We start from the raw sequence: 26,426 nt of genomic DNA, 5'->3' as shown, positions 1-26,426 counted from the left end.
CCTTCCGGGTCAGCGGGTCAGCGCGTCTGTCACGGTAAATGGCGCTGGTGGCGGGAAAGTTGAGTGCTTGCTGCGCCCAGCCTTCGGGGCGATGTGTAGTGACTTCCACAGGGCCGAGTCTGGGACGGAGGTGAGAGCTGCCGGGACGGAAGCGAGGGAGATGAGAACGGGGCGGTGGGAGGGCGGGGGAGGGGGGCGGGGCGCCCTGGCCGGGAGCGCGCGGCGCCCTCGGCGGAGGGAAGGCGAGCGGGGCGGGACTCTAGCCTCCCCTCCGGCCGCCCCGCCACCTTTGCTCCCCGGGGCGGGCTCCCAAGACCGGAAGTCCCCTGAGGTGGGAGGGCTGACGAGCGCGCTCCGAGGCGGAGATGGGCACTCCAGCTGCGCGCACGGTTAGGTGTGCCATCCTCGTCTCCCATCCCACTGCGCACGGATAGGTTAGCTGTGCCATTCCTCATCTCCCGCTGCGCGCACGGATAGATGTACAGTTCCTCCTCTCCCATCCCACTGCGCACACGGATAGGTGTGCCATCCTCGTCTCCCATCCCACTGCGCACGGATAGGTTAGGTGTGCCATTCCTCATCTCCCGCTGCGCGCACGGATAGATGTACAGTTCCTCATCTCCCATCCCACTGCGCGCAAGGTTAGGTGTGCCATCCTCGTCTCCCATCCCACTCTGCGCACGGACAGGTTAGGTGTGCCATTCCTCATCTCTCGCTGCGCGCACGGATAGATGTACAGTTCCTCCTCTCCCATCCCACTGCGCGCATGGATAGGCGTGCCATTCCTCATCTCCCGCTGTGCGCACGAATAGATGTGCTATTCCTGATCTGCTGCGCACACGGATGGGTGTGCCATTCCTCATCTCTGCTTGCAAGTGCACGATCCAGAGCTGTCACATGTTAACTGCTGTTAGAAATAGTAAACCCGCAACAGAACCGAGGAAAAGGGGGGGATTGCCAGTTGGAGAATTTATAGCCGTTATCCAGGACAGGAGGTACTTGAGTAGGTTGCCTCCCCTTCGCCCTCTAGTTCCTGTGTCTCTGCTTATGGCATCAAGCCCTGGGCGGCCCCGTTTGCTTTTCCAGCTTAAGTTCCTCCCAAACCATGCCAGTTCTTTGACGTCCTGCAAGAATTTATTCAGGAATTGAACCAAGAAGTGTCAAGTGCTTACTATGTGTCAACCACTGGTTAAGGAACTTGGAGTAAGAAGCAAAAGCAACAACTTCTGCCATCAAACTAGGAAGGGAGGGTGACTTTAAAGAACTGCAGCCTGTGTGGAAGAGCATGCTGTCTAGAAGGGCAGGTATCACAAGCTAGTTAGGAGGAGGCAATGACTGAAGTCTTAAGAACCTTGTGAAATATGTTAGGTAAGGAGGGGGTGGCAGTCAAAGCAGAGAGTAGCATTTAATGTGGGTTCTGCCTCAAGAGCAGAGGACTTATATAGGGGAACTGCAGGTAGATCTGTAGTTGGAACAGAGCTAGTGAGGGAGAGTGGGGTTGGGCAGGGAGACCTGAGAAATAGGTAGAGGTGGATTAGGAAGGATCTCTTATCCAGGTTGGGGGGAGAAGCAGTATTCTTAAGAGGAGTCAACAGACTCTTCCTGTGAAGGGCCAGGGGGTATTTAGGCTTTGCAGGCTAAGGGTCTCTGTCAGAACTACTCAGTCCTGCAGTGCTAATGTGAAGGCATCCATAGGGAGGTGAACAAGTTAGTATGGCTGTGTTCAATAAAACTTACTTTTAAACTTTCGGATTTGACCTGCTGGCCATAGTTTAGAGCCACTGCAGTTAAAGCTTTACTTATTTAAATGATTATTTGAAACCAAGGTTAAACCCAGATGACTTTTGCAGTCAAAACAAGCCTAGTATCAGGGATCCCTGGGTGGCTCAGCGGTTTGGCGCCTGCCTTCGTCCCAGGGCGTGATCCTGGAGTCCCGGGATTGAGTCCCACATTGGGCTTCCTGCGTGGAGCCTGCTGCTCCCTCTGCCTGTGTCTCTGCCTCTCTCGTGAATAAATAAATAAAATCTTTAAAACAAACAAACAAACAAGCCTAGTATCTTAAAAATGGGAGCCCAGCACAGCCCAGTCATTGAACAAAGAATTTAACGACACATCCTTGACCTGCCAGGTCTGCATGAAGACTCTAAGCCGATTGCCTGGCTCATATTACCAGGACAGAGGGGTGAAGGGGAGGATAAGGCGCTGGGCCATAGATGCTACTTTATTCTTTTTCCTTTTTGTTAAGAAAACCAGCTAAGTGAATCTCTCTTCCTTTAAGAGTTCTTGGATACTTGATGGCTAGCACTTAATTCGTTTGGACAGTTTTCTTCCTTTGCACATTACTGCAGTACCTTATGGGTTCTACTTTGAGGCATCATGTTGAGGAAGATACTTGAAGTCACAAGCTAGCCCAAGAAACTGAAGTAAACTACTTTAAAATTTTAATTCACTAGAATTACAACTTTAAAAAACAGCAAATCACTCCCACATTTTGTGAGTATTAGGGAAAAGACATTTTATACAGGGTCTTCTAAGAAATTAAAGTTGCAAAAAAATATTTTAACAGATTCTAGAGATGGAATTATGGTAGACCAGGTAGCAAGTGGAAAACTTAATAATAATCCCTTGATTTAAAGATCCGCATTTGACTACAATTTATAATAAAATAACCAATTTTTTACCTTTTCTACTGTTAATCTTTATTTTTTACCCTGTTTATTCTTTTTTATTTTATTTATTTATTTATTTACTTACTTATTTATGATAGAGAGAGAGAGAGGGAGAGAGACGCAGAGACACAGGCAGAGGGAGAAACAGGCTCCATGCCGGGAGCCTGATGCTGGACTCGATCCCGGGACTCCAGGATCGTGCCCTGGGCCAAAGGCAGGCGCAAAACCGCTGAGCCACCTAGGGATCCCCTACCCTGTTTATTCTTCTTAACACTTAGCACACCTGACATTTTATGTTGATTTAAGGGTCATAGAGCAGACTTTTTGCTGTCTGTTGAGTTTACTCCTTTACTCCCAGTGTTTAGAACAATATTTAGCCCATAGTAGGCACTCAGTAATTGTTTATTTAGTGGATAAATTTCGTATCTTTCTCTTCCCTCTCCCCTTGTTCTACCTTGCTTCATGTGTCATTGAGAAAACAAAAAATTTCACAGAAACTCCCTTAATTTTTCTTGTCTTTCTGTTACTGATTTGTAGTCTGTGCCTATCATTGTTAAAGAACATACTTTATATGATTTCAGTTCTTTTAAATTTGTTGAGGTTTGTTTTATGGCATAGAATGTGATCTGTCTTCTTAGAAGCAACTTCAGAGTACTTTGAGGTGCATGCATGGATCGGTTGGTTAAGCATCTGACTCTTGGTTTTGGCTCACTTCATGATGTCAGGGTCCTAAGAATGAACTGCCCCACACCCCCCACCCTCACCAATCTCCATGCACAATTGGAAATCTGCTTGAGATTCTTTCCCCTTCCCTCTCCTGCTCCTCCCTACAGCATGCAGCATGTGTGCCTCAGTGCACACACAGTCTCCTTCTCAAATAAATCTTTTATTTATTTATTTATTTATTCACAAGCGACAGAGAGAAAGGCAGAGACAGGCAGAGGGAAAAGCAGCCTCCATGCAGGGAGCCCAATGCAGGACTCAATCCTGGGACTCCCTGATCAGGCCCTGAGCTGAAGGCAGATGCCCAACCACTGAGCCACCCAGGCGTCTGAAATAATATCTTTTAAAAAAGAAAGTGCAACTTCTCCACTTAAATACGGATTTCTTCCATTCCATTCCTCCTTAAGGACTTTACTGCTACAGGTGTTCCCACTCCTCTGGTCATTTTTCTGTCTTTCGTACTTTTAATCTTCTTTTCCACCAATCATTTCCATTGGTATCCTAACATAAAATAACTCCTTAGATGTCTATGCCCCATCCAGCCCCATTCTTTTACTTGGCACAGCAAAGTGTTTGTACTTTGTGTCTGCACATCTTTATCTCCCAGTCACTCTTTAACCCATGGTGATCAGGATTCTTTCTCCCACTGTACCACTAAAAATTCTCTTGTCAAGGTTATCAGCCAACTTTATGTTGCCAGATGCTCATTTCTGAGTGAGCATTTCTCATTTCTTTTAGACTCAAATATAGGAACACAACAGAATGTGTACTTCCTGTAGGCAAGCCGTTAGGAGGGAGAGAGGGAGGGAATGATCCATGCATGTCTAGTACCTGCTCTTGAAATAACACATTAGAAAATCTTCCCTGAGGAAGAGAATGTGAGAATAGGAGAATATGCCAAGAGTGTTTCTCCAGCAGAGTTCCTCACATGCAAAGTGAGAATAAGCCAACATTAAGCTCCTATAATTTTGATTTCGTGCTTTACTGTTTTTTTCTGGGACTGCATATATTTGATTTTTTTTATCTAAATGAAAATTTGAAGCAGTTTGGTATAAATTCTTGATGAAATCTGAAAAATGCATTTAATGGGATTATTAATTTGTGGGATAGCATATATTTAAAATTTAATCCTTACAAATTCTGCTAGAAATTATAATGCTGCTTACACACCTTCAGAATGGCTAAAATCAACAACACAAGAAACAATGGTTGTTGGCCAGTATGTGGAGAAAAAGAAATACTCATGCACTGTTGTTGGGAATGCAACTGGTGCAGCCACTGTGGAGAACAGTATGGAGGGTCATCAAAAGTTAAAAAAAGAACTATTGATGATCCAGCAATCGAACTTCTGAGTATTTACCCAAGGAATACAAGAACATTAATTCAAAGGGATACCTGTACCCCAGTGTTTATAGCAGCATTATTTACAGTAGCCAAGAATATGTAAGCAACCAAGATGTCCATCAATTGATGAATAGATAAAGAGGAAGTGGTACAGGGATGCCTCGGTGGCTCAGCGTTTGGGCATCTGCCTTCAACTCAGGTTATGATCCCAAAATTTGCTTCTCCCTCTGCCTGGGTCTCTGCCTTTGTCTCTCTCATTAATAAATAAATCTTAAAAAAAAAAAAAAAGAAGAAGTGGTATATACATACACTAGAATATTAATTCAGCCACAAAACAATGAAATCTTACCATTTGCAGCGACATGGATGGAGCTAGAGAATATTATGCTAAGTGAAATAAGTCAGAGAAAGATGAATACCATGTGATTTCATTCATTTAAGAATTGAAAAAATAAATGGGCATCTGGGTGGCTCAGTTGATTAAGTGGCTACTTTTGGCTCAGATTGTGATCCCAGGTGTCCTGGGATCCAGCCCTGCATCAGGCTCCTTGCTCAGCAGGGAGTCTGCTTCTCCCTCCCTCCAGCTCCTGCTCTCTCTTTCAAATAAATAAAATCTTAGAAAAGAAAAGAAGCAAGCAAAGGAAAAAGACAAACCATTACACAGAATCCTAATTATAGGGAACAAACTGATGCTTACCAGAGGGGAGGACAGTGAGGGGATGGGTGAAACAGGTCATGGGGATTAAGGAGTGTGCTTGTCCTGATGAGCACAGGATGATGTATGGAAGTGTTGCATTACTATATTGTACACCTGATTGTACACCTGAAACTATAAGTTAGTTAACTGGAGTTAAAAACTTAAAAAAAAAAATTTGTGCTGCTTAAATTATCAAGTGTATATTTAGTATTTTTTGCTTTATATGTATTTATTTTTTCTTCTTATAGGATGATTGCTTTTATTTTTGTTTAATTTTTATTTATTTATTTATGATAGTCACAGAGAGAGAGAGAGAGAGGCAGAGACATAGGCAGAGGGAGAAGCAGACTCCATGCACCAGGAGCCCGACGTGGGATTCGATCCCAGGTCTCCAGGATCGCGCCCTGGGCCAAAGGCAGGCGCTAAACCACTGTGCCACCCAGGGATCCCGGATTATTGCTTTTAAATATTATTTATAAAAGCATTAGCTTTTCATGGAATGTACTTAGAAATGATGGGATTTAACCATATAGTGTGTTATTCAACAGTTATCTTTTCCAAATAATTTTGTTTATTTATTTTAGTTTATTTATTTTATTTATCTATTCACGAGCGACACAGGCAGAGGCAGAGAAACAGGCAGAAGCAGAGGGAGAAGCAGGCTCCATGCAGGGAGTCCAATGTGGGACTTGATCTTGGGACCACGGGATCACGACCTGAGCTGAAGGCAGATGCTCAACCGCTGAGCCACCCAAGTGTCCCTTTTCCAAATTAATTTAGACAAAAGCTTGATTGAAGAGCCAGGCCTAGTACTCTGCCCTGAAGGACAGATGAGTTTTCAAAGCGGCAAAGGAGCCTGATTTCCCATGTGAAGAGGAATTGGTCCTCTAATTTATGGAACTACCATAAGAGCCAGATTTTGCATCAGTCACCTAAATACTGAGCTGCTGCTTTGCTTCGCTTCCTTACTTCAGCTCCTTTCTTACATTCCCTGTGTTATAGCTGTTTTTGCCTGAATTTCCTCTACATATGAATTGTTTTCATTTTCTAGGTGAAAACCTAGGCCTGTTAGGGGGCAGGAGCTAAGGAACTAAGGAAATACTTAGTTTAGAATGTTGGATTTAGGTAGCCTTTTATACTTCACTGGTTTGTAACACTGCTGCTGGGTGGGGTCTGTCTGCAAATATTTAATTAGAAAGGTCAGGGGATGCCTGGGACGCCTGGGTGGCTCAGCGGTTTGGCGCCACCTTTCGCCCAGGGCGTGATCCTGGAGTCCCTCGTTGGGCTCCCTGCATTGAGCCTGTTTCTCCCCCTGCCTGTGTCTCTGCCTCTCTCTCTGTCTCTCTCTCTCTCTCTCTCATGAATAAATAAATAAAATCTTTAAAAAAACAAAAAACAAAAAGAAAGGTCAGGGGAAATGAGCCTTTATCCAAATGAGTCTTATATAGACATTTACCTTAATGCCATTTGTTTCTGGTTAGTTTGATCTTTAAGTTCTTCTTTCTGCTCTTGTGTAAGTTTTTCTGCAACCAAATGCTCTTTAAAGACACCTATATGGTAGGTATTCTACTTACTAGGTGTTGAAGGTACAGGATTGCACCAGAAAGGCCTTGTGTTAGTATGAAGAACTTAGATGATATACTCATGGACACGAATATTCAAGGACTTTTGTTTGGTAGAAATTTGCAGACTATCCAAACATAAAAATCAAGATAGGGGCAGCCCCTGTGGCCCAGCAGTTTAAGCGCTGCCTTCAGCCCAGCGCGTGATCCTGGAGACCCAGGAGTCCCACATCAGGCTTCCTGCATGGAGCCTGCTTCTCCCTCTGCCTGTGTCTCTGCCTCTCTCTCTCTCTTTGTCTCTCATGAATAAATAAAATATTTAAAAAGAAAATCAAGATAGTTTGAGGTTCTTTACGCTCTCCACCCTTCCTAAGCTTGCCTACATGTGCCCTGTTTACCTTTAACAGGCAGCTGAGTTTCTGCCAAACAAAGCATTTCTCCATGGTAAGCCAAAATAGATTCTTTTCCTTTTGAGTTTTTACATCCAGGTGAGGGAGACAGGTTGGTGTAATGTGTTAAGTACAGTAACAGCTTCATGGAAAGAGGTGGCCTTGAGAGATGTGTATTATCATCATTTGTTCAAAAGTCTTGACCTTAGGGGCACCTGGGTGGCTCAATGGTTGAGCATCTGCCTTTGGCTCAGGTCGTGATCTCAGGGTCCTGGGATCAAGTCCTGCATCAGGCTCCCTGCAGGAAGCCTGCTTCTCCCTCTGCCTGTGTCTCAGCCTCTCTCTGTGTCTCTCATGAGTAAATTAATAAAATCTTAAGAAAAAGTCTTGATCTTAGAAATTTAAATGAGAGAATAGGCAATGGATTCCACATAGAAAGAAAAAAAGCATTTCTCTATCAATGCACATTTTGTGTTTAAAAGAACTATATGCTAAATTTCTCATTCAAAATTGAAGGTGCCAAAAAAAAAATTGAAGGTGCCTTCCACAAATTAAAACTGCCCGCAAGACTGAAGAAAAAAGCCAACAAGCCCACCTTGTTATGAAATGGCTTGTTAAGGACCTTACTCACTGAGCTGTCTCTAGCAAGATGAGTAAACCTTAGCAACCCCATCTCCCTGAAGACCGGCATTTCTAGCCCTGGGGGTTGGGAGTGCTTCAGGGGCCACCCAAAAGGAGACTGTTTAATGGATGTGTGTCCTAGGTCTCCAGGGCAGGTCAAGGATGTTGTGCCTTAAGGGTGTACTTAAGGGTGTGGTTAAACAAAAGGAAATTCCCAAGAATGTTGGGAGGGAGCAACATGCTCCAGGAGGTCCCAGGTCATTGGCTGGTCCTTGGGATGATTTGTCCAGGATGGCATTAGTCAGGGTCACACACCTTTGCAGCACCTGCCTCTATTTCTCTTGTAGCATCTACAGTACTTTACTGCAGTTTTGTAACCTTCTGACTGTCCCCTATTAAATTCTTTGAAGATGGAAACTGCTACATCTGTGTATCCCTAGCACCTCCCTCAGTTCCTGGGACACTGTTGACTTGGCTGAAATGTTTACCAGTGGATATCTATACAATTAAGTATTATCCCCATTGCAGACCATATACTTGTTACGGTAATAGTGCTGCCGTTGAAGACATTTAGGGCTCCTTGTTGCTGTTAGAGGGAGTACTAACAGAGATGGTTGAAAGAGGCCAGGTGATTACGTAGACAGGATCTCAGACAGATTTTGGATCTTAGTAGGTCCAAAAACCATTTCATCTCTGTACTCAAATTTTATTAGACTTGCCACTACTGACTGTGAGACATTGTAGCACAGTAGAAGAACCCCAGCCTTTGGGAGCCAGAATAGATCTCCTAAATCTTGACTCTGGTATCTACTAGTTTTCTCATCTGAAAAATAGAATGGTAATAAATACAAACCAAATGTCAAATCTATTAATTAACAATATTAGTGAAACTGCCAAATAGACTAAAATTGTTGTGTCCACTGTGCATTCTTTCCTAAATAGGAAATTTGGCCTCAGAAAGATTGTTGAGAGAATCAAGAGAAATCCATCACCAAGCTAATTGCCCAATGTGTTAATCTTCCCTAAAAGGATTAAACTGTCTTGTCTGGCAGAACTTATTCGGGTTTCCTTTATCCTGGACACTTAATAAACTCTTTTTTGCCCTTCAGAAGCTCCCGATTGATTATACCTAGCTTCTTTCAATAATTCCTTAAATCTAGACATCATTAATTTTAATTTCTATAATAGGTTTGTGTCAGGCCTTAAGGTGTTTTGTGTGTGTGTGTGTTTTTTTAAGATTTTATTTATTTTTTTGAGAGAGACAGAGAGAAAGAGAGATAGAGCCAGAATACAAGTAGGCAGAAGGAGAGGGATAAGCAGACTCCACGCTGAGCATGGAGCACAATTTAGGTTCAGTCCTATGACACTGAGATCATGACCTGAGCCAAAACCAAGAGTCAGATGCTTAACTGACTGAGCAACCCAAGTGCCTCTAGGGTCTGCTTTCTGCTTAGGTTTGGAAGATATCTCATCCTATAAAATGGCTTTTATAAACTGTTACTCTTATTTGTATTGTAATTTGTAAGGGTAAATCTAGGTTCTGGGATGCAGTTTTACTGCCTCTGTACTCTGTATACTCTGCTTTGTCATTGCAAAACATTATTTTGAATATTCTCTTTCTTTTAAAAATTTTATATATTCATGAGAGGCACAGAGAGAAGCAGAAACATATAGGCAGAGGGAGAAGCAGGCTCCTCACAGGGAGCCCGATGCAGGACTGGATTCCAGGACCCTGGGATCACAACCTGAGGCAAAGGTAGATCCTCAACTGCTGAGCCACCTAAGTGCCCTTTGAATATTCTCAGTAGTGGGAAGTTTTCACCCTTTGAAAATTAATTTGATTTTTTAATTGGTGGCGATTCAGATGTGAACTGGCTAACAGCCAATTTAGTAAAGTGAGTAATACATTTTTGTCCAAGTGTCATGTCAATGTAACACCTTCTTGAACACTTTCTTACAAGGACTTCTCACAGGGGAGAATTCTAAAATATTTTGAGGGATCCCTGGGTGGCGCAGCAGTTTAGCGCCTGCCTTTGGCCCAGGGCGCGATCCTGGAGAACCGGGATCGAATCCCACGTCGGGTTCCCGGTGCATGGAGCCTGCTTCTCCCTCTGCCTATGTCTCTGCCTCTCTCTCTCTCTCTCTGTGTGACTATCATAAATAAATTTAAAAAATAAAATAAAATATTTTGAGCAGTGACAATAAGAATAAACAATTGGAGTAACTTCCTAAGTTAATCATTCTGATGAAGAGGTTAGCCATGTGTATACATGCTTTTTAAAACATTTTGAAGTCCTTTGAGTTCCATCTTGTCCATGAAAGTTTCTGTCTTGTCCTTCAAGCTGGACTGTGCATCTTCTAACTCAGTGGTTCTCATACTTTTTAGCTTTAGGGAGTGCATTAAAAATTATTGAGGGATCCCTGGGTGGCGCAGCGGTTTGGCGCCTGCCTTTGGCCCAGGGCGCGATCCTGGAGACCCGGGATCGAATCCCACATCGGGCTCCCGGTGCATGGAGCCTGCTTCTCCCTCTGCCTGTGTCTCTGCCTCTCTCTCTCTGTGACTATCATAAATAGTAAAATTAAAAAATATATATATTAAAAAAATTATTGAGAATTTGAAAGAGATTTTGTGCATTTTTTGGTGGGGGTTGGTGGTATAATAGATATATAAGTTTCAGGTATACACCATAATGATTTAATATTTGTTTATGTTGCAAAATGATCACCACAGTAAGTCTGATGATCTGTGATCAGTAATTGGTGATCTGTCACAAAAAGAGCTTTTAAAAACATATTTTATAAAAAATATTTTATTTATTTATTCATGAGAGACACAGAGAGGCAGGCTCCATCCAGGGAGCCCCATGTGGGACTCAATCCCAGGACTCTAGGATCACAACCTGAGCCAAAGGCAGACGTTCAACCACTTAACTACCCAGGTGTCCCACCAAAAGAGCTTTTGTTTTTGTGGGTTATATCTGTCAGTGAAATTGGGAAAATTAATTTTTAAAGTTATTGAATAGCAGAAACAAGAAAGTTTATTAAAGTGAAAAGTATACTCCAGATATCTCTAGAGAGGTAAGCTCTAGAAAGAGAGCTGCACTGAGAAACTTAAAATTTTTAAAATTTACATCCATATACAAGTGACAATAATAATCCCTTTGAATATTATAATAAATATCTTAATGAAAGATAGCTATATTCCCCTAAACAAAAAAATGTGAGGACTGACACTGTTTTACATATTTGCAAATCTCTTTAATGTCTGGCTGAACTTAACTGGGTTCTCATCTCTTCTGCATCCAATCTATTACTGGACGTTGTTCTGGTTAAAGTACATCAGGACTATCTAGCCTCTCACAGATAGATACGGAGTTGGAAAAAGAGGGGGGGATTTGAAGATCTTGTCAGCTAATTGTGGATTTTCTTCCTTGGTTCTATACCAAAACTTGACAAATAGTAGTTTCCTAAAAGTTAATTGCAACGTAGATATAAAATTTTAGCAGTGAATTTTTCATACATTAAAGCCAATTGATTGGTCTGAACACTGGGAGTGAATCTTTTACCCAGGAATATTTTAACATCATGCATTGGTCTTTGGAAATATTGGTTCAGTGAATTACACAGATCTTTGAGGTAGTGATGTGTTTTGTTAGATGATTATTTTTAAAAATCACATTCATTAAAACACTGGTGATTCACCAAAAGGACCTTAAGTATTGGAAAGCTGTCAGGGTCACAGTACTGGATGAGTTTTCCAAAATTCAAATGTTATCATTGGCAACAAGTACTGTCAGTTTTCTTGAAATGACCAACGTACTTTCTTTGTTTTCGATAAAATGTCTGCCAAATACCAAAGTCTGTATAATCAAAGTTTGTCTTTTAGTCATTCTTTTAAATAAAAGGGTAGGCTATGAAAAAAGAATCCTACTGAAATAATCAACTCAAGTGCTTTTCCTAGAGAAAAAAAACCCGATTGTATTTCATTTTGGAGCAGAAACCCTTAATTGTGTGTGAAGTTGGGGAAGGCCTTTACTCCAGACAGAATGCAGCCTTTACTCCAGACAGAATGCAGAGTTCCAGATCCCCAAGACTACACTCAGCTCTGATATTAATTGCAAGTTGAGGGGTCCCTGAGACTGCCTTTAGGTATAGCAATTCAGTAGAAGGACTCACAGAACTCATTGGAAACTGTTAATTCGTGCTTATGGTTCACTACAGGAAATGGATGCAGGTTTGAAAGCAGCTAGAAGAGGATAAAAGTCCGGGAGAATTGCAAATGTAGACCTTCCAGTTGTCCTCTCCTGGTGGAGTTGTGGATGGTACTCGGTTCTCTCAGCAGCAGTGTGTGACTGTCTGCCAATCATGGAAGCTCACCTGGACTTTGGTGACCAGAGTCTTCATGGGGCTCACTCATGGAGACACAGTCAACTGCCCAAACAGCTGACTGCACTCTACAGCCCCTCTGATACCAGAGATCAAGTTGACCCAAAGCCCCAACCCTAAGTCACTCTGTTAGACTCTCTGGTGCGGCTGAAGGCCCCCTGGTAAACAAAGACACTTTTATCAGGCAGGATATTCCAAGAGAGTTGGAGATGACCTCTCAGGATCCAAGGGCAAAGGCCAGACCTCTGCAGTCAAGGTTAAATTCTTTACTGCTAGTATGTGGCCTGGGTTATCATAACTTTAAAAAGTAGTCAGGGGTCATGATTTAATACAACTAATACTTTTAACTGCATCATCAAAGGCATTCTTATGAAAAACTAGTTTTGCTTGTTTGAGTTTTTTTTTTTTTAAGTGGTGAAGAATGCTGTGTCTGCAGGGACATAGTTTGATGCCACTGCCTTGTTTCTGTCAGCATTTTCATCCACCACTGCTGTTACACTATCACTGCAAGCGTCAATTTAGGGAGAAAGATTATGTCTTAGTACCCATGAAACGAGCCTTAACTTCAGATACACCTCCAGAATCTGCTCTAACTCAGAGCACTGTATCTCTTGTTTATTGAGCAGTCTTTACTTTGTTTTGTAATAAAATGTCATTTAGAGGACGGACACAGCAAGTTCTTTGAGGGTTGGTTGTCATCTTCATCTTTGTAGTCTGCATTTTACCTGCCATGGTGCATTGTATGTAACAAAAACTCAATAAACATTTGCTAAATTAATGTATAGAACCCTTTCATCACTTCAGGAAATCTTTTCAGAACTTTTGCTTCAGTTTAAAAAAAACCTAAAGTGACTGCTTTGTTCCCATTTGTGATATGCTCTTTTTTTTCTTTTGTTTTATGGAAGAGTTGTCAAATCTGTGCTGATTACTTAGAAACTTGAGAATCAGCTGTGATAGCTTTGATTACATGTCCTTCATTGACATTTAAATCAGTCATGCAATTCTGTTTGCTGTCATCCTAACTACTTTTGTCTTGCGGGGTGGGGGGGGGGCACTCCTCTCCAGATTAGTGTGACAGACTCCATCCTTGTTCCCTCTTAGCCACCGAGATAATCTATTTAAAATGCAGACGATGATAGCTTGTGCTCTACTTACATTGTGCTTACTTTATGCAAAGCACTTTTTTAAAATACTCTGAATCGTCAATAACTTTGGGAGGGGAGATACTGTTTATCACTTTAATGATAAGATACCTGGGGCCCAGAGAAGGGAGTTAGCAGATCTAGTTCTGAATTCCCAGCTGTCTACTTTAAACTATTTGAGACTGCTTCTCAGAGACTGCTTATTACACTGTTGCTTAAAATCCCTTCTCTTGTCTACAAACCAGAGAACAAGCTCCTAAATATGGCATCTAAGATCTTCTGTGATGTGACTTCCGCTCTTTTAGGACTTATCTCCTGCTTGTTTCATACTACGAGCTCTAGCAGTTCAAGTTTACCTACATGCAGAGTGCTCCTTTCAGCCTCTGCACCCTGGCTGATATCACATCTGCCTGTACCCTGATTCAGAATATTACTGTGTATTTGATCTAACAGGTAAGGATCATGATTTGAATTCAAGTCTCAGGTTTGCCCCTTCCTGTGTGACCTTATGAAGTCACTTAGTTAGGCAACTAGAGCCTCATTTGCTTCATCATGAGGATTAAATAAGAATGAAAGCAAGGTGCTTGCGCCCAGGACCTAGGGAACAGCAAGGCTTCAAACCTCAGAAGTTCTTGGTGGCGTCATCATTATTCCTAAAATTACCTTTTGCATGGCAGATCTTGCCAATCCTGGTATGCCTTTATGTTGTGATTTATAATGAGAAATATGTATTTGGTCTTTATCCCCATTTCTGGCACAGACCTCCTAAAAATCCTTGGAATTTCCTATGTGCTAAGACTGACAAACATGTCATTTGTTATGTTAATGAGGTTACTTTTGGACCCCACCTACGGATAGGGACTGGTCATCAGGAGAAGGAGCCATGTGATTAGAAGGTTGAAATCTTCAGTCCCGCTCTCTGACCACCAACCTACTGGGAGGGCAAAGGAGCTGGAGACTGAATTCAACCACCAAAGGCCAGTGATTGCATCAACCAAGTCTATGTAGTGAAATCTCCATAACACACACCCCACCCAAAGACAGGGTTGGAAGAGATTCCAGGTTGGTGAACATATAAATAGAGGTGCTGGGAGAGTGATGCATCCAGAGAATGAAAGCTCCTCCCTCTTTCCCCAAGCCTTCCCTGTGCATCTACTCCTTTGAGCTCTTCCTGAGTTGTATCCTTTTATAATAAATGGGTAATCTAGTAATAAAATGTTTCTCTGAGTTCCATGAGCTGCTCTGGTAAATTAATGGAACCTGAGGATCCTAACAGATGGAGGTGGGAGCTCCTTGAGGATGGCTTTTCTCTACCTTTTTCCTTTGCCCCCTCTCACTACTAGATAAAGAATTGACAATATACAAGGCAGACAGATAAAAAGCTGATATCTGTATAACAAGTGTGGTAAGAAAGTGAGAAAGAAAAATTATGACACATAAGAAAGATAAGTACTTTGCAGTTAGTAGTTTGGTCCTATATCCCAAACTATATAATCAGCTCTTTTGAGGGCAGGGACTCATTTTATACCTCAGTATTTGATACATAAACAAAAGAATGACATATTTCCTGAATAAATGAACAGAGTTTTTCTCCTAAATTTTATTTCCTATTTCTTTTTTTTTTTTTTTTTAAGATTTATTTATTTATTTATCATAGACAGAGAGAGAGAGAGGCAGAGACACAGGAGGAAGGAGAAGCAGGCTCCATGCCAGGAGCCCGACGTGGTACTCGATCCCGGGACTCCAGGATCGCGCCCTGGGCCAAAGGCAGGCGCCAAACCGCTGAGCCACCCAGGGATCCCTTATTTCCTATTTCATAATTTCTTCCAAATCCTCAGAGTTTTTAAAATAGACTTTAGGAAAATTGTGTAAATGTAGATTTGTAAGATTTTGTATTTTTAGGTAATGAGTTTTTCCTTCTCTTTTTCCTTTTCTTTTCTTTTGCAAGCTCCTTGCCCGACTTGAAGGTAGAAGTTCCTTGAAAGAAATAGAACCATATCTGTTCGCTGATGAAGTTTCATCTGTACATGGTAAAAATTTCAAATCAAAATACAGTGTCATACATTAAGTCTTATAAAACGTGTTCTTTTCCAACATATATTCATTTATATGTACATACTTGTAGCAAATGGCTATATGGATTAACCTGTAAAATTAAAAAGTGAGAATCGATCATGACAGGACACTTTATCTGTGTCAGATGAGAGAAAGTTCGGTTCATTTGCAGTAAATTTCAGAATAAATACTGACCTCTGTTATCTTGACACGTTATTTGTGAGAGTTTTGTTATAATTTATTTTTTAATTCCTTAGAAGTTTGAGAATCATAGGAAAGTCCTTAGGTACCCTGTTGTTAATATTTCTATAGAAGGGAAAAGACATACCTGCTTGTTCCACCAACACTTCTACCTAGGGAAAACTTACAGAAAGGTACTGTGCTTGCATTGTTTTCTTCTTTAGTGTAAGAAGAACTCTGTAGAGATAAAATTTATCCGTTTAAGTGTGTAGCTTCATGGTTTGTAGTATTCACATTTCTTTACCTGTCACCACAGTTGATTTTAGGGCATTTTCATCACTCCAGAAAGAAAGCTGTACCTGTTAGCAGTCACTCCCCATTTCCTCCCACATCCCTCAGCCCTAGGCGGTCACTAATCTACTTGACTCTCTAGACTAGCCTTGTCTGCATATTTCATATAATTGAATTACACAGTATGTGGTCTTCTGTGACTGGCTTCTGTTACTTTGCATAATCTTTTCAAGTCTTATCACATTGTGGCATGTATCTGTAGTTCTGTTTATTGTTGAGTAATACTCTGTTGTATGGGTATACCACATTTTGTTTATCCATGCATCAGTTGATGGACATTTGGGTTTCTTTTTGCTGTTATGGATAATGCTGCTGTGGTTATCTGTGTATAAGTTTTTCTCTGGATGTATATTTTCATTTCTCATGAGTAATACCTATGAGAGGGACTGTTAGGTTCCTGTGGCAACTATGTTTAACCTTTTTTGGAACTACCAGACTATTTTCCATAGCAGCTGCACATTTTACTTGCCACTGGGGATGAAGCATAGAATGGTTCCAATTTTCCCACATCCTGCAAACAAATGTCATTGTCTTTGTTTTTTATTATCCCCTTCCTAGTGAGTATGAAATGATACCTCATTGTGGTTTTGATTTACATTCCCTTATGGCTAATGATATTAAGCATCTTTTCATGTGCTTATTGGCAATTTGTATGTGTAATTTGGAGAAATGTCATGTCTTCTCATTAAAAAAAATAGGCTGTGTTTTTATTATTGGGTTGTAAGAATCCTTTATATATTGTAGATACAAGTCCCTTATCAAATATGATTTACAAATAGCCTTTCCCACTCTTTTTGTTGTCTTTTCACGATCTCGATGGTGTCCATTGAAGCACAAGGCTATTAAATTTTTTTAAGGCTTTTCATTTTTATGAAGTCCAATTTATTTATTTATCTTTTTGCTCATACTTTTGTTTGTTTTTTTTTTAACATTTTTTTTATTTTTTTTTTTTTTATTTATGATAGTCACACAGAGAGAGAGAGAGAGGCAGAGACACAGTCAGAGGGAGAAGCAGGCTCCATGCACCGGGAGCCCGATGTGGGATTCGATCCCGGGTCTCCAGGATCGTGCCCTGGGCCAAAGGCAGGCGCCAAACCGCTGCGCCACCCAGGGATCCCTTGCTCATACTTTTGGTATAGCTAGGAGGTTATTGGCTAATCCAGGGTCAGGAAGATTTATGGTTTTGTTGTTACTGATTTCTATTTTCATTCTTTTCTGTCAGAGAACATACTTCTGTGATTCATTCTTTTTAATTGGTTGAGATTTGTTTTATTGCTGAACATATGGTCTATCTTGAATGTTCCATGTGCACTTGAGAAGAATGTGTATTCTGCTATTGTTGGATTGAGTGTTTTCTTGATGTTTTGTATTTCTGGTTGGTTTCTCGCATTCAAGTCTCCTGTTTCTGTGTTGATCTTCTACCTAATTGTTCTATATGGTATTGAAAGTGAATATTGAAGTTACCAACAATTACTGTTAAATTGTTTATTTCTCCCTTTAGTTCTTAGTTTTGCTTCATATATTTTGGGGCTTTGTGCACTGTTGGGCACTTACAAGAGTATTATTATACCTTATTGATGGATTGATTCTTTTATCATTATAAAATGTCCTTTGTCACCTCACACCCACTATGATAGTTACAGTAAAAAATAACGAGTGTTGGGTGAGGATGTAGAGAAATTGGAACCCTTGTGCACTGTTGATGTGACTGTAAAATGGTGCAAGTACTGTGAAAAACAGTATGGAAGTTCCTCAAAAAATTTAAAAAAGACCTGTCATATGATTGACGCATCTCAGTGGCTCAGTCAGTTAAGTGTCTGACTCTTGATTTCCACTCATGTCATGATCTCAGGGTTGTGAGATGGAGCCCTGCAGGTTGCATCTGGGTTCCGTGCAGAGTCTGCTTAAGGTTCTTTCTCTCCTTTTCCCTCTGTCCCTCCCCACCCCCCCCCCACTACCCCCGCTTGTGTGCCTCTCTCTCTCAAAATAAATAAATAAAATATTTTAAGAAAAAAGGAAGTGCCATATGATCCAACAACTCCACGTCTGGGTGTATCTCCAGAAGAATAGAAAGCAGAGTATTGAAGAGATAATTTGCATACTTATGTTCATAGAAGCACTATTCATAATAGCTAAGAGATGGAAACAATCCAAATGTTCGTTGACAGATGAATGCATAGACAAAATGTGGTATATGCAAACAAGGGAATATTATTCAGCCTTAAAAAGGAAATCCTGTCATGCTACTATGTGGATAAACTGGGAGGACATGCTAAGGGAAATAAACTAGTCACAAAATGAAAAATACTGTGACTTCACTTATATGAGGCATCCAAAGCAGTCAGATTCATAGGAACAGAAAGTAAAATGATAGTTACCAGGAGTTGGGGAAAAAGGAAACAAGGGGACTTGTTGTTCAGTGGGTTCAGAGTTTCAGTTTTGCAGGATGGAAAAGCTCTGGAGATGTTTTACAAGAGTGTGCATGTAATTTAACACTACTGAACTATACTTAAAAATGGTTAAGATGTAAATTATGCTGTCTTTAGCAAAATGGAAAACAAATATATACTTCTTCATCTCTAATAACAGTTGTCTTAAAGTATATTTTGTCTGATAATAGTATAGCCACGTCAGCTCTCTTTTGGTTACTGTTTGCATGGCATATCTTTTTCTATCCTTTTGTTATCAATCTGTTGTGACTTAGTGATGTGAAGTATTCTTATGGTAGATAGCCTACAATTGCATCAGGTGTTTTTATTCCATTCTGCCAATCTCTGCCTTTTGTTTGGACTATTTAATCCATTTATAGTTAATGAATTACTGATAAGATAGGGTTTACGATTGCCATTTTGCTCTTTTAGATAGTATTCTATCTTTTTTGTCTTTTCCTCCATTACTGTCTTCTTTAATGTTAAGTAAATATTTTCTAGTGTACCATTTTATTTAGTGGGGAGAGGCAGAAGAAGAGGGAGAGAGGATCTTTTTTGAGGGGGGCAGGGGGAGAGAGTCTTAAGCAAACTCCATACCCAGTGTGGAGCCCACCATGGGCTCCATCTCACAACCCTGAGATCATGACCTGAGGTGAAATCAAGAAGCAGGAGTTAAGACACTTAACCAACTGAGCCACCCAGGTGCCCCTAATGTACCATTTTTATTCCTGGTCCTTTTACTTTATTCCTTTTACTTTATTTTTTTGTGTTATTTTCCTAATGGTTGCTCCAAGGATTACAATTAATATCTTAATTTAAAGCAATTTAATTTAGATACATATCATCTTAATTTCCATATTTCATAAATACTTTGCTACTAGATAGCTCGATTTCCTCCCCCTTCCTTTGTATTGTTAATAAATTACATATTTGTATGTTGTATGTCCATAAACACTTCTAAAATTATTACTTAAAATTATTCCTTAATGCAAGAAATTAAAAAGCCAGTACAGCAGAGAAATTAAAATGTATTATAACAGAATAAAAAAAATTACTTAATTCATTTGTTTCTTAAGTCAGATAAATGGGAAAAAGTTACAAATATAAAATGTGTACTGTCTTTCATACTTACTTAGGTAGGTTGTATTTACCGGTGGTCGTTATTAACTCATTTGGATTCAGGTAACTATCTACTGTCCTTTCATTCAACCTAGAAGATTCCCTTTACTATTTTTTATAGAACAGGTCTGTTAGTAAACAATATTCTAAACTATCAGTAAAAGACAAATTTTGACAAAAGATTGAACTTTGTATTCTATCAGAAAGGATGTTATTAAGTTGGACCTTATGAAACTGACACTAACGCATGAGTTGGCAGCACCACTTATACATTTGAATATTACATTTGTAGAAACTTTAAAAACACCATCATGTTCAGTCAGTAACAAAAAAGTTTATCTAATTTGGATTAACACCATCTTAATTTCAATATTTTATAAATAGACATTTTAGCTGTAAAACTAGTTAAATGAATACTAATTGGAGCAATAGCAGACTTAAGACTGGTATTATAAGCATTATTTATCAACAGTAGTTTATCAGAAACCGTATAGGGAAGGTCAAAGTGAAACAATAAGAGAGTTAGGGATTATAGGAAACTCTAATGCCATTCTAAACATTTCTATATGCTTTTTGTAGTAGTTACTCTGTACTATATACCAATTACCTCTTCCATACCATAATGATTGTAATCTGCAAATACAACATATTTGTCATACAATTAGTAGATTGGTACCAAGATGATGTATTTTTTTTGGCTTCTCTTTTTTATCCTTATTTTGAAGGATCTTCAGATTCATAAACTCACTCTGACAATCTGTTACCCAGATCCCTTACAGCATTCTATTTGTGAGAGCAACTATCAAGGCCAAACCATCCAGATTTTCTGATTTAGTTTAATTTGTCAAGTGCCAAACTGTAGAGGTGTTTTTTTGGTGTGTGTGTGTGTGTGTGTGTGTGTGTGTGTGTGTTTGGAGGTGGGGGTAGGGGTGGGGGTGGGTTTTTTTACTGCAAGTTGTCATACTCAATACTTTTGAGTGGACAAGGGTACAATTTCTGTTGTAGCAGCTCTCAGAAACATTTGAGATAGTGACTTCAAATACAGCTAAAAGGACGGTGCCCCTCTGTAGAACATCACGTTTGAAAATGATTTTTGATGTGAGGATTAGACAGTAAATGTTTCTAAAACCAGCAAAACTGACTTCAATTCATCATTAAACATACTTGTAGGGAATTTAGGACCTTAATGATAATATTTATGCGTAATTTGCAAGTTGCATATTTTATTTCCCCACTTGTTACAAATGACCCTTTTACTGCCTTGCTGTTAATCTGTAAAAGAAGAAGAGTGTTTTTATATACCACTTAATAATTTCCTAACCAAGGATTTCACCTTAATCTTTGCCTCATCTCAATCATGCCAAACCAAGGATCTGCAGAACTCATATACTACATCATCTATTTCTTAGTAATGTGTGGATTTAGCAAACTTTATTAAACCGTGTAAGCAAGTGTTCTTAAAGGCATAACTCTTTTGAGTTATCCAAAAGATGTTAATGAGCACCACCTTCTCTCCAAGAAAATATCTGGCAAGGTTTTAATTTTTTTCCTATTCTGAGAATTCCAGAAACATCCAGAGAGAGCTCTCACAGTTACCCTCTGGCCAGCTTCACCTATTTCTGTCTTCCTGTAGAGTCTCTTCTCTTTTACTTCAGAATATGTTGCCTTTCTCTTACCTTCGTTTGACTTCATTTGACTCCCCAGTGTCATGAACCTACTCCTGAATATTTTTACTTTTTTTTTTTTTTAAGATTTTATTTATTTATGCATAAGAGACAGAGACAGAGACAGAGACAGAGAGAGAGAGAGAGGCAGAGACACAGGCAGAGGGAGAAGCAGGCTCCATGCAAGGAGCCTGACATGGGATTCGATCCCAGTCTCCAGGATCCCACTCTGGGCTGAAGGCAGCACTAAATCGCTGAGCCACCAGGGCTGCCCATATTTTTACTTTTTAAATGAATGTAAGCCATCATATTTTTTCCCTTATTCCTCATGTGCCCTCTGCTTTCCCTTCACCCTGGTTCTTGGAAGAACACTGAGTGCTCCCTGGAGTGCCCTTCCATCTCTTTTCTGAATATCTGATTTTGAAGTTTGGTTCATAAAATAATATTTGTATTAAATGTGGTTTTGCAAACTACACATTTTTTGCTATAAGGTAACTATCCAGGACCAGTTCAGTGATCTGTTCCCAAACTGCAATTTTTTTACTTTTAGAAATTTTGTGCTATTGAATATTATTTAGTACAGTTTCATTTTCTTGAAATGTTTTGTAGTCTGTTTCCTCCTAATTTTTTTTTTTAAGATTTTTTATTTTATTAATTCATGGAGACACACACAGAGAGAGAGGCAGAGGCAGAGACACAGGCAGAGGGAGAAGCAGGCTCCATGCAGGGAGCCCGATGTGGGACTCGATTCCGGGTCTCCAGGATCACTCCCTGGGCTGCAGGTGGTGCTAAACCGCTGCGCCACCGGGGCTACCCTCCTCCTAATTTTTATATTAAACTTCTGTTTTGTATGTCTTCATGCTGACTCCTCTAACGTAGATGTATCCTAAGAATTGAGTTTTTGACCTCTATTCTTAATTTTTTGTTCATTTGAGCCGTTTTCGGTTTCTGTGTAGCTTACTCTCTGATCATTGTGGCTACATATTGATCATACATAATAAAACATTATTATTGTTTTGAATCTTAAATTCTAGTGGTTATAAAACATTTTTCTTCTATGACACCCTAGCTAACATAGCCTTTTGAAAGCTAAATTCTTGTTAGGATATTTATGTGATTATGTGACTTTAAAATCCCTGCTTTCTTATGTATTTGATTTGTATGGGTACTTCCAACCCTGTCTCTGAGAAGAAACTTTCCATCGCTACGTTAGCTTTACCCTTAACCTTCTGAATAAGTGATGGGGGCTGAAAACCTGACACAAACTAGTGTCAGCATGTCTTGAGGGCCAGGTCTTATTCTTGCTTGCATCCTCTGCTGGTCTCTAATTTCACACCTGTTGGACTCTGGGAAGCAATGCCACACCTCTATCTCTGTCCCCTACCCAACTTGCTTCCTTTCAAAATGTCATGTTCCAAAGTCCACTGTGGACCTTTACTCCTTACCAGATCAGGACTTATATTTTCATTTTTTAGATGTCTCTCAAGAAGTTCTCAAAAAGAAGGTAATCTGATGAAGTGCATCCAAAAGATACTGTGTTTTGTGCTGGAGATGGAATAGTGAGGTCCCAACTTAAAGTAGCATACAGGAAATATAATGAAATAGGCAAAATCACACAGCATGAGGGATGCCAGCTGGCTCTGTCAGTGAAGTGTGCGGCTCTTGATCTTAGGGTTGTGAGTTGGGTGTAGAGATTTTTTTCCCCGAGATTTTATATTTTTAATGAATCTCTCCTCTTTAAAAAAAATTATAAAGTACAATAACTGTGATGATGGAAGGTGATAAAGTTTGCTTTCTTTACCTCAAAGTATTGTTATTAGGACCAAATGAGGTATCATGAAGTTGTCCCTTTTCATCTATAAAGTACGATTTAAAAGTTAGTTACTATTGATTGGCCTCTTCTGCCATTTCTGGGGAAAGAAGAGAAGGTTTGGTGCAGTCTAATTGGCTTCCCCATGTGTTTCTCTGTGGTTCACTGTGTCCTCCAAACCCTTTTTAAGATTAATCTTGCTAAACTTCAGCTTTCCTTCACTACCATTAATATCTGTTCTATGTTAATGTTTCATCTAATGCATGTAGTTTGTTCTCTTTCTATCATATAGAGCAGTGAAAGACTTAAGGGAAAGATAACAGCTTAGCTCCTCAGTCATTATAGTAGGAGAGTAAACTGAATATCTGGCTTACATATTTTTTGTCACTACGTTAACTTTCAGTAAGAGCATCAGTGAACAATTGTTATTGTGAAAATAGTTTTACTCCTTGAGCTGGGATCTTTTGGGGGAAGGGTGAGGAAGAATCCTCTTTATTTAAATTTTGAATTGCAAATTACATGTAAGGTTATGGTAGAAACTGAAGTTTGATAGTACCTTAAATATTGTACAGTGGTAACATGCTAGATTTTTTTTACACATTGTGAATGTTCCAATCTATAACGGTTTATTAGTAATAACAGGAAATAAAGTAACTGGACTCTCAGTAGACTGTAATTTGCTTGGGGCCCAAGAATCTGCATTTTTAACACAGTGTTTCCAATTATGTGATTCAGCCATAAATTAAATGGAAACAAACCAACAAGAATTGGAAGGCCACTGTTCAGAGTGGATTTTGAGGAGCTCTGGAGGCAGGAAAACTTCCCCAGGTGTTTAATTTGTGTTGTCTTCATTGGAAGAGAGTTACTGGAACCTATATAGTAAAGATTTGGAGTCTTTGAAGTTCAGGTAGTTTACTTAAATTTATAATGCTAGGAAAATACTTTACAGTGCAGATGTCATTCCAGCTGGGCACAATTTCAAGAAATTCATGTAGCAGAGAATAACTGATAGCATTTTAGAAATGTGGACGGATGTTCTCAGCTGAGGGACGCTATTGGCATTTAGGCCTAAGAGCTGTGGACTCTTATGGCTCTGTATGTGTGAAACTGCACAGTCAAGAATTGTTCTGTGCATAATGCCAGTAACACTGAGAAACCCTAGTTAGGGATTGTTTCAGCGTGTAATGAAGTCCAGCCTAGTGGCTTACCTGCACCAGGCTTATTTTCCTCATCTCACAGTGGTATAGAGACAGGCCCTGCATAGCTGGGGTAGGGTTCTGTATTGTCATCAATGTCCTGGGCACCTCTTGTCTTCCTGTTCCACCATTCTTAGGGCCCACCCTATTTAGGGTGTCCCTTTTATACTCACCGCTTCAGGGGGCTGCTTCCCCTACAGAGTCAGGGGTGGCAGAGCAGAAGTGGGGTCTGTATCAGGAGAGCAAAACTTAGAAACTCCCAACAGAAATCTAATTGTGTCTCATTGGCTACAACTGTGATATCTCTGACCCTTTTCTGCAAGGGATGCTGAGAAAAATGGTTTTTCAATTGGGTGCATTGCCTTCCCTCGTACCCCCAAATTGAGGTTTAATACTTAAGGAAAAAGAGAGAATGTATATTGGGTAATCAAGCGCCAGAAATGGTGTGTACCATAGTAATCAGTAGATTTTTGAAAGACCATAGGTCTGGCACTTTATTAACATCACCAGTTTCAAGTGTGAGTGCATGTGGACCCCTCCCCAGGAGATTTCCTTGGGTGCCCTTCAACCCTGTCATTCTGTTTTTCACATTTTCTTGATGCTAATTAGTAGCCATCTCCTTTCCCAGAGGTGAAATTTAATGATTCAGTTTCCTTATGTATTTGTATTTGCTTATATGGACCCATTTTGGCAAATGGATTTCGATTTTCTTTCGCATTCCAGTAAATGTCTTTTCAAACATTGTTGCAGACTTTTCATTCTGTAGCCTACCGTTACCGTGCTGCTGCATTTTGACTGACATTTTTAAATTTTACACAGGTGATATTCTTGAATTTCATGGTCCAGAGGGAACAGGAAAAACAGAAATGCTTTATCATTTAACAGCACGATGTATACTTCCAAAATCGGAAGGTGGACTGGAAGTAGAAGTCTTATTTATTGATACAGATTATCACTTTGATATGCTTCGGCTTGTTACAATTCTCGAGCATAGACTATCCCAAAGTTCAGAAGAAATGGTAAAACACTGCCTCGGAAGGTTGTTCTTGGTGAACTGCAATAGCAGCACCCAGCTGCTCCTCACACTGTACTCACTAGAAACTGTGGTTTGTAGCCACCCGTCCCTCTGCCTTTTGATCTTGGACAGCCTGTCAGCTTTTTACTGGATAGACCGTGTCAATGGAGGAGAAAGTGTTAATTTACAGGAGGCTACTCTGAAGAAATGTGCTCAGTTCTTAGAGAAACTTGTAAATGAGTATCGCTTAGTACTTTTTGCAACAACACAAAGTATAATGCAGAAAACCTCAAACTGGACAGAAGGACCTTCTTCTGCCTTTAACCATCCGAGGGAGGCAGATGCAGACTATAGACCCTATCTCTGTAAGGAGTGGCAACAAGTAGTAAAGCACAGAATATTTTTCTCCAAACAAGAGGATTTTAAAACCAACCAGTTTTCTTTAGTTTCACGTCATTTAAAAAGCAACAGTTTAAAAAAGCATAATTTTATTATTGGAGAAAATGGCATTGAGTTTTGTTGATATGTATCATAAAATAGTGTTTTTCAGGATATTCAAAATTTTAAGTCTTTACTGAAATGAAATGATTCAATTATAAGGCTTTTTTTTTTTTTAAAGGTTTTTATTTAGTTATTCATGAGAGACACACGCAGAGAGAGAGAGAGAGAGAGGGGCAGAGACACAGGCAGAGGGAGAAGCAGGCTCCATGCAGGGAGCCCGACGTGGAACTCGATCCCAGGTCTCCAAGATCACACCCTGGGCTGAAGGCGGCGCTAAACCACTGAGCCACTGGGGCTGCCCCCCCCCCCTTTTTTTTAAAGATTTTTATTTCAATTATAAGGCTTTAAACTCTGGGAAAATTAAATAATATAAGTGTCTCTACACAGAATGGATTTTTTTTTTCTTTCCAGAATGGATTTCTAAACTAGTACAGTAAAACTGTAGACTATTCTGTTCTTAAGTTGTTGAAACTAAATCAAAGTGCTGGTAAAAAGAAAACTGTATATTAAGCCTGTTTTAAAACTAAATAAATAATCTACATGTTGCAGCCTAAATAAAATGAACTTTTATAA

General features: G+C 40.0%; 1 protein-coding gene across 1 annotated transcript; it reads left to right on the top strand.

Annotated features, from left to right (window-relative positions):
* The first annotated feature begins 2 nt into the window (after positions 1-2).
* Positions 3-26,426, top strand: XRCC2 (X-ray repair cross complementing 2). Its single transcript, XM_025993752.2, has 3 exons — positions 3-130; positions 15,482-15,563; positions 25,157-26,426. The coding sequence occupies exons 1-3, from the start codon at positions 92-94 to the stop codon at positions 25,873-25,875; spliced, it is 840 nt and encodes a 279-aa protein (XP_025849537.1). The 5' UTR covers positions 3-91; the 3' UTR covers positions 25,876-26,426.

Source organism: Vulpes vulpes, chromosome 7 (genome assembly GCF_048418805.1).
Source record: "Vulpes vulpes isolate BD-2025 chromosome 7, VulVul3, whole genome shotgun sequence".
Lineage (NCBI taxonomy): Eukaryota > Metazoa > Chordata > Mammalia > Carnivora > Canidae > Vulpes > Vulpes vulpes.
This window is presented reverse-complemented; position numbering and strand designations above follow the sequence as displayed.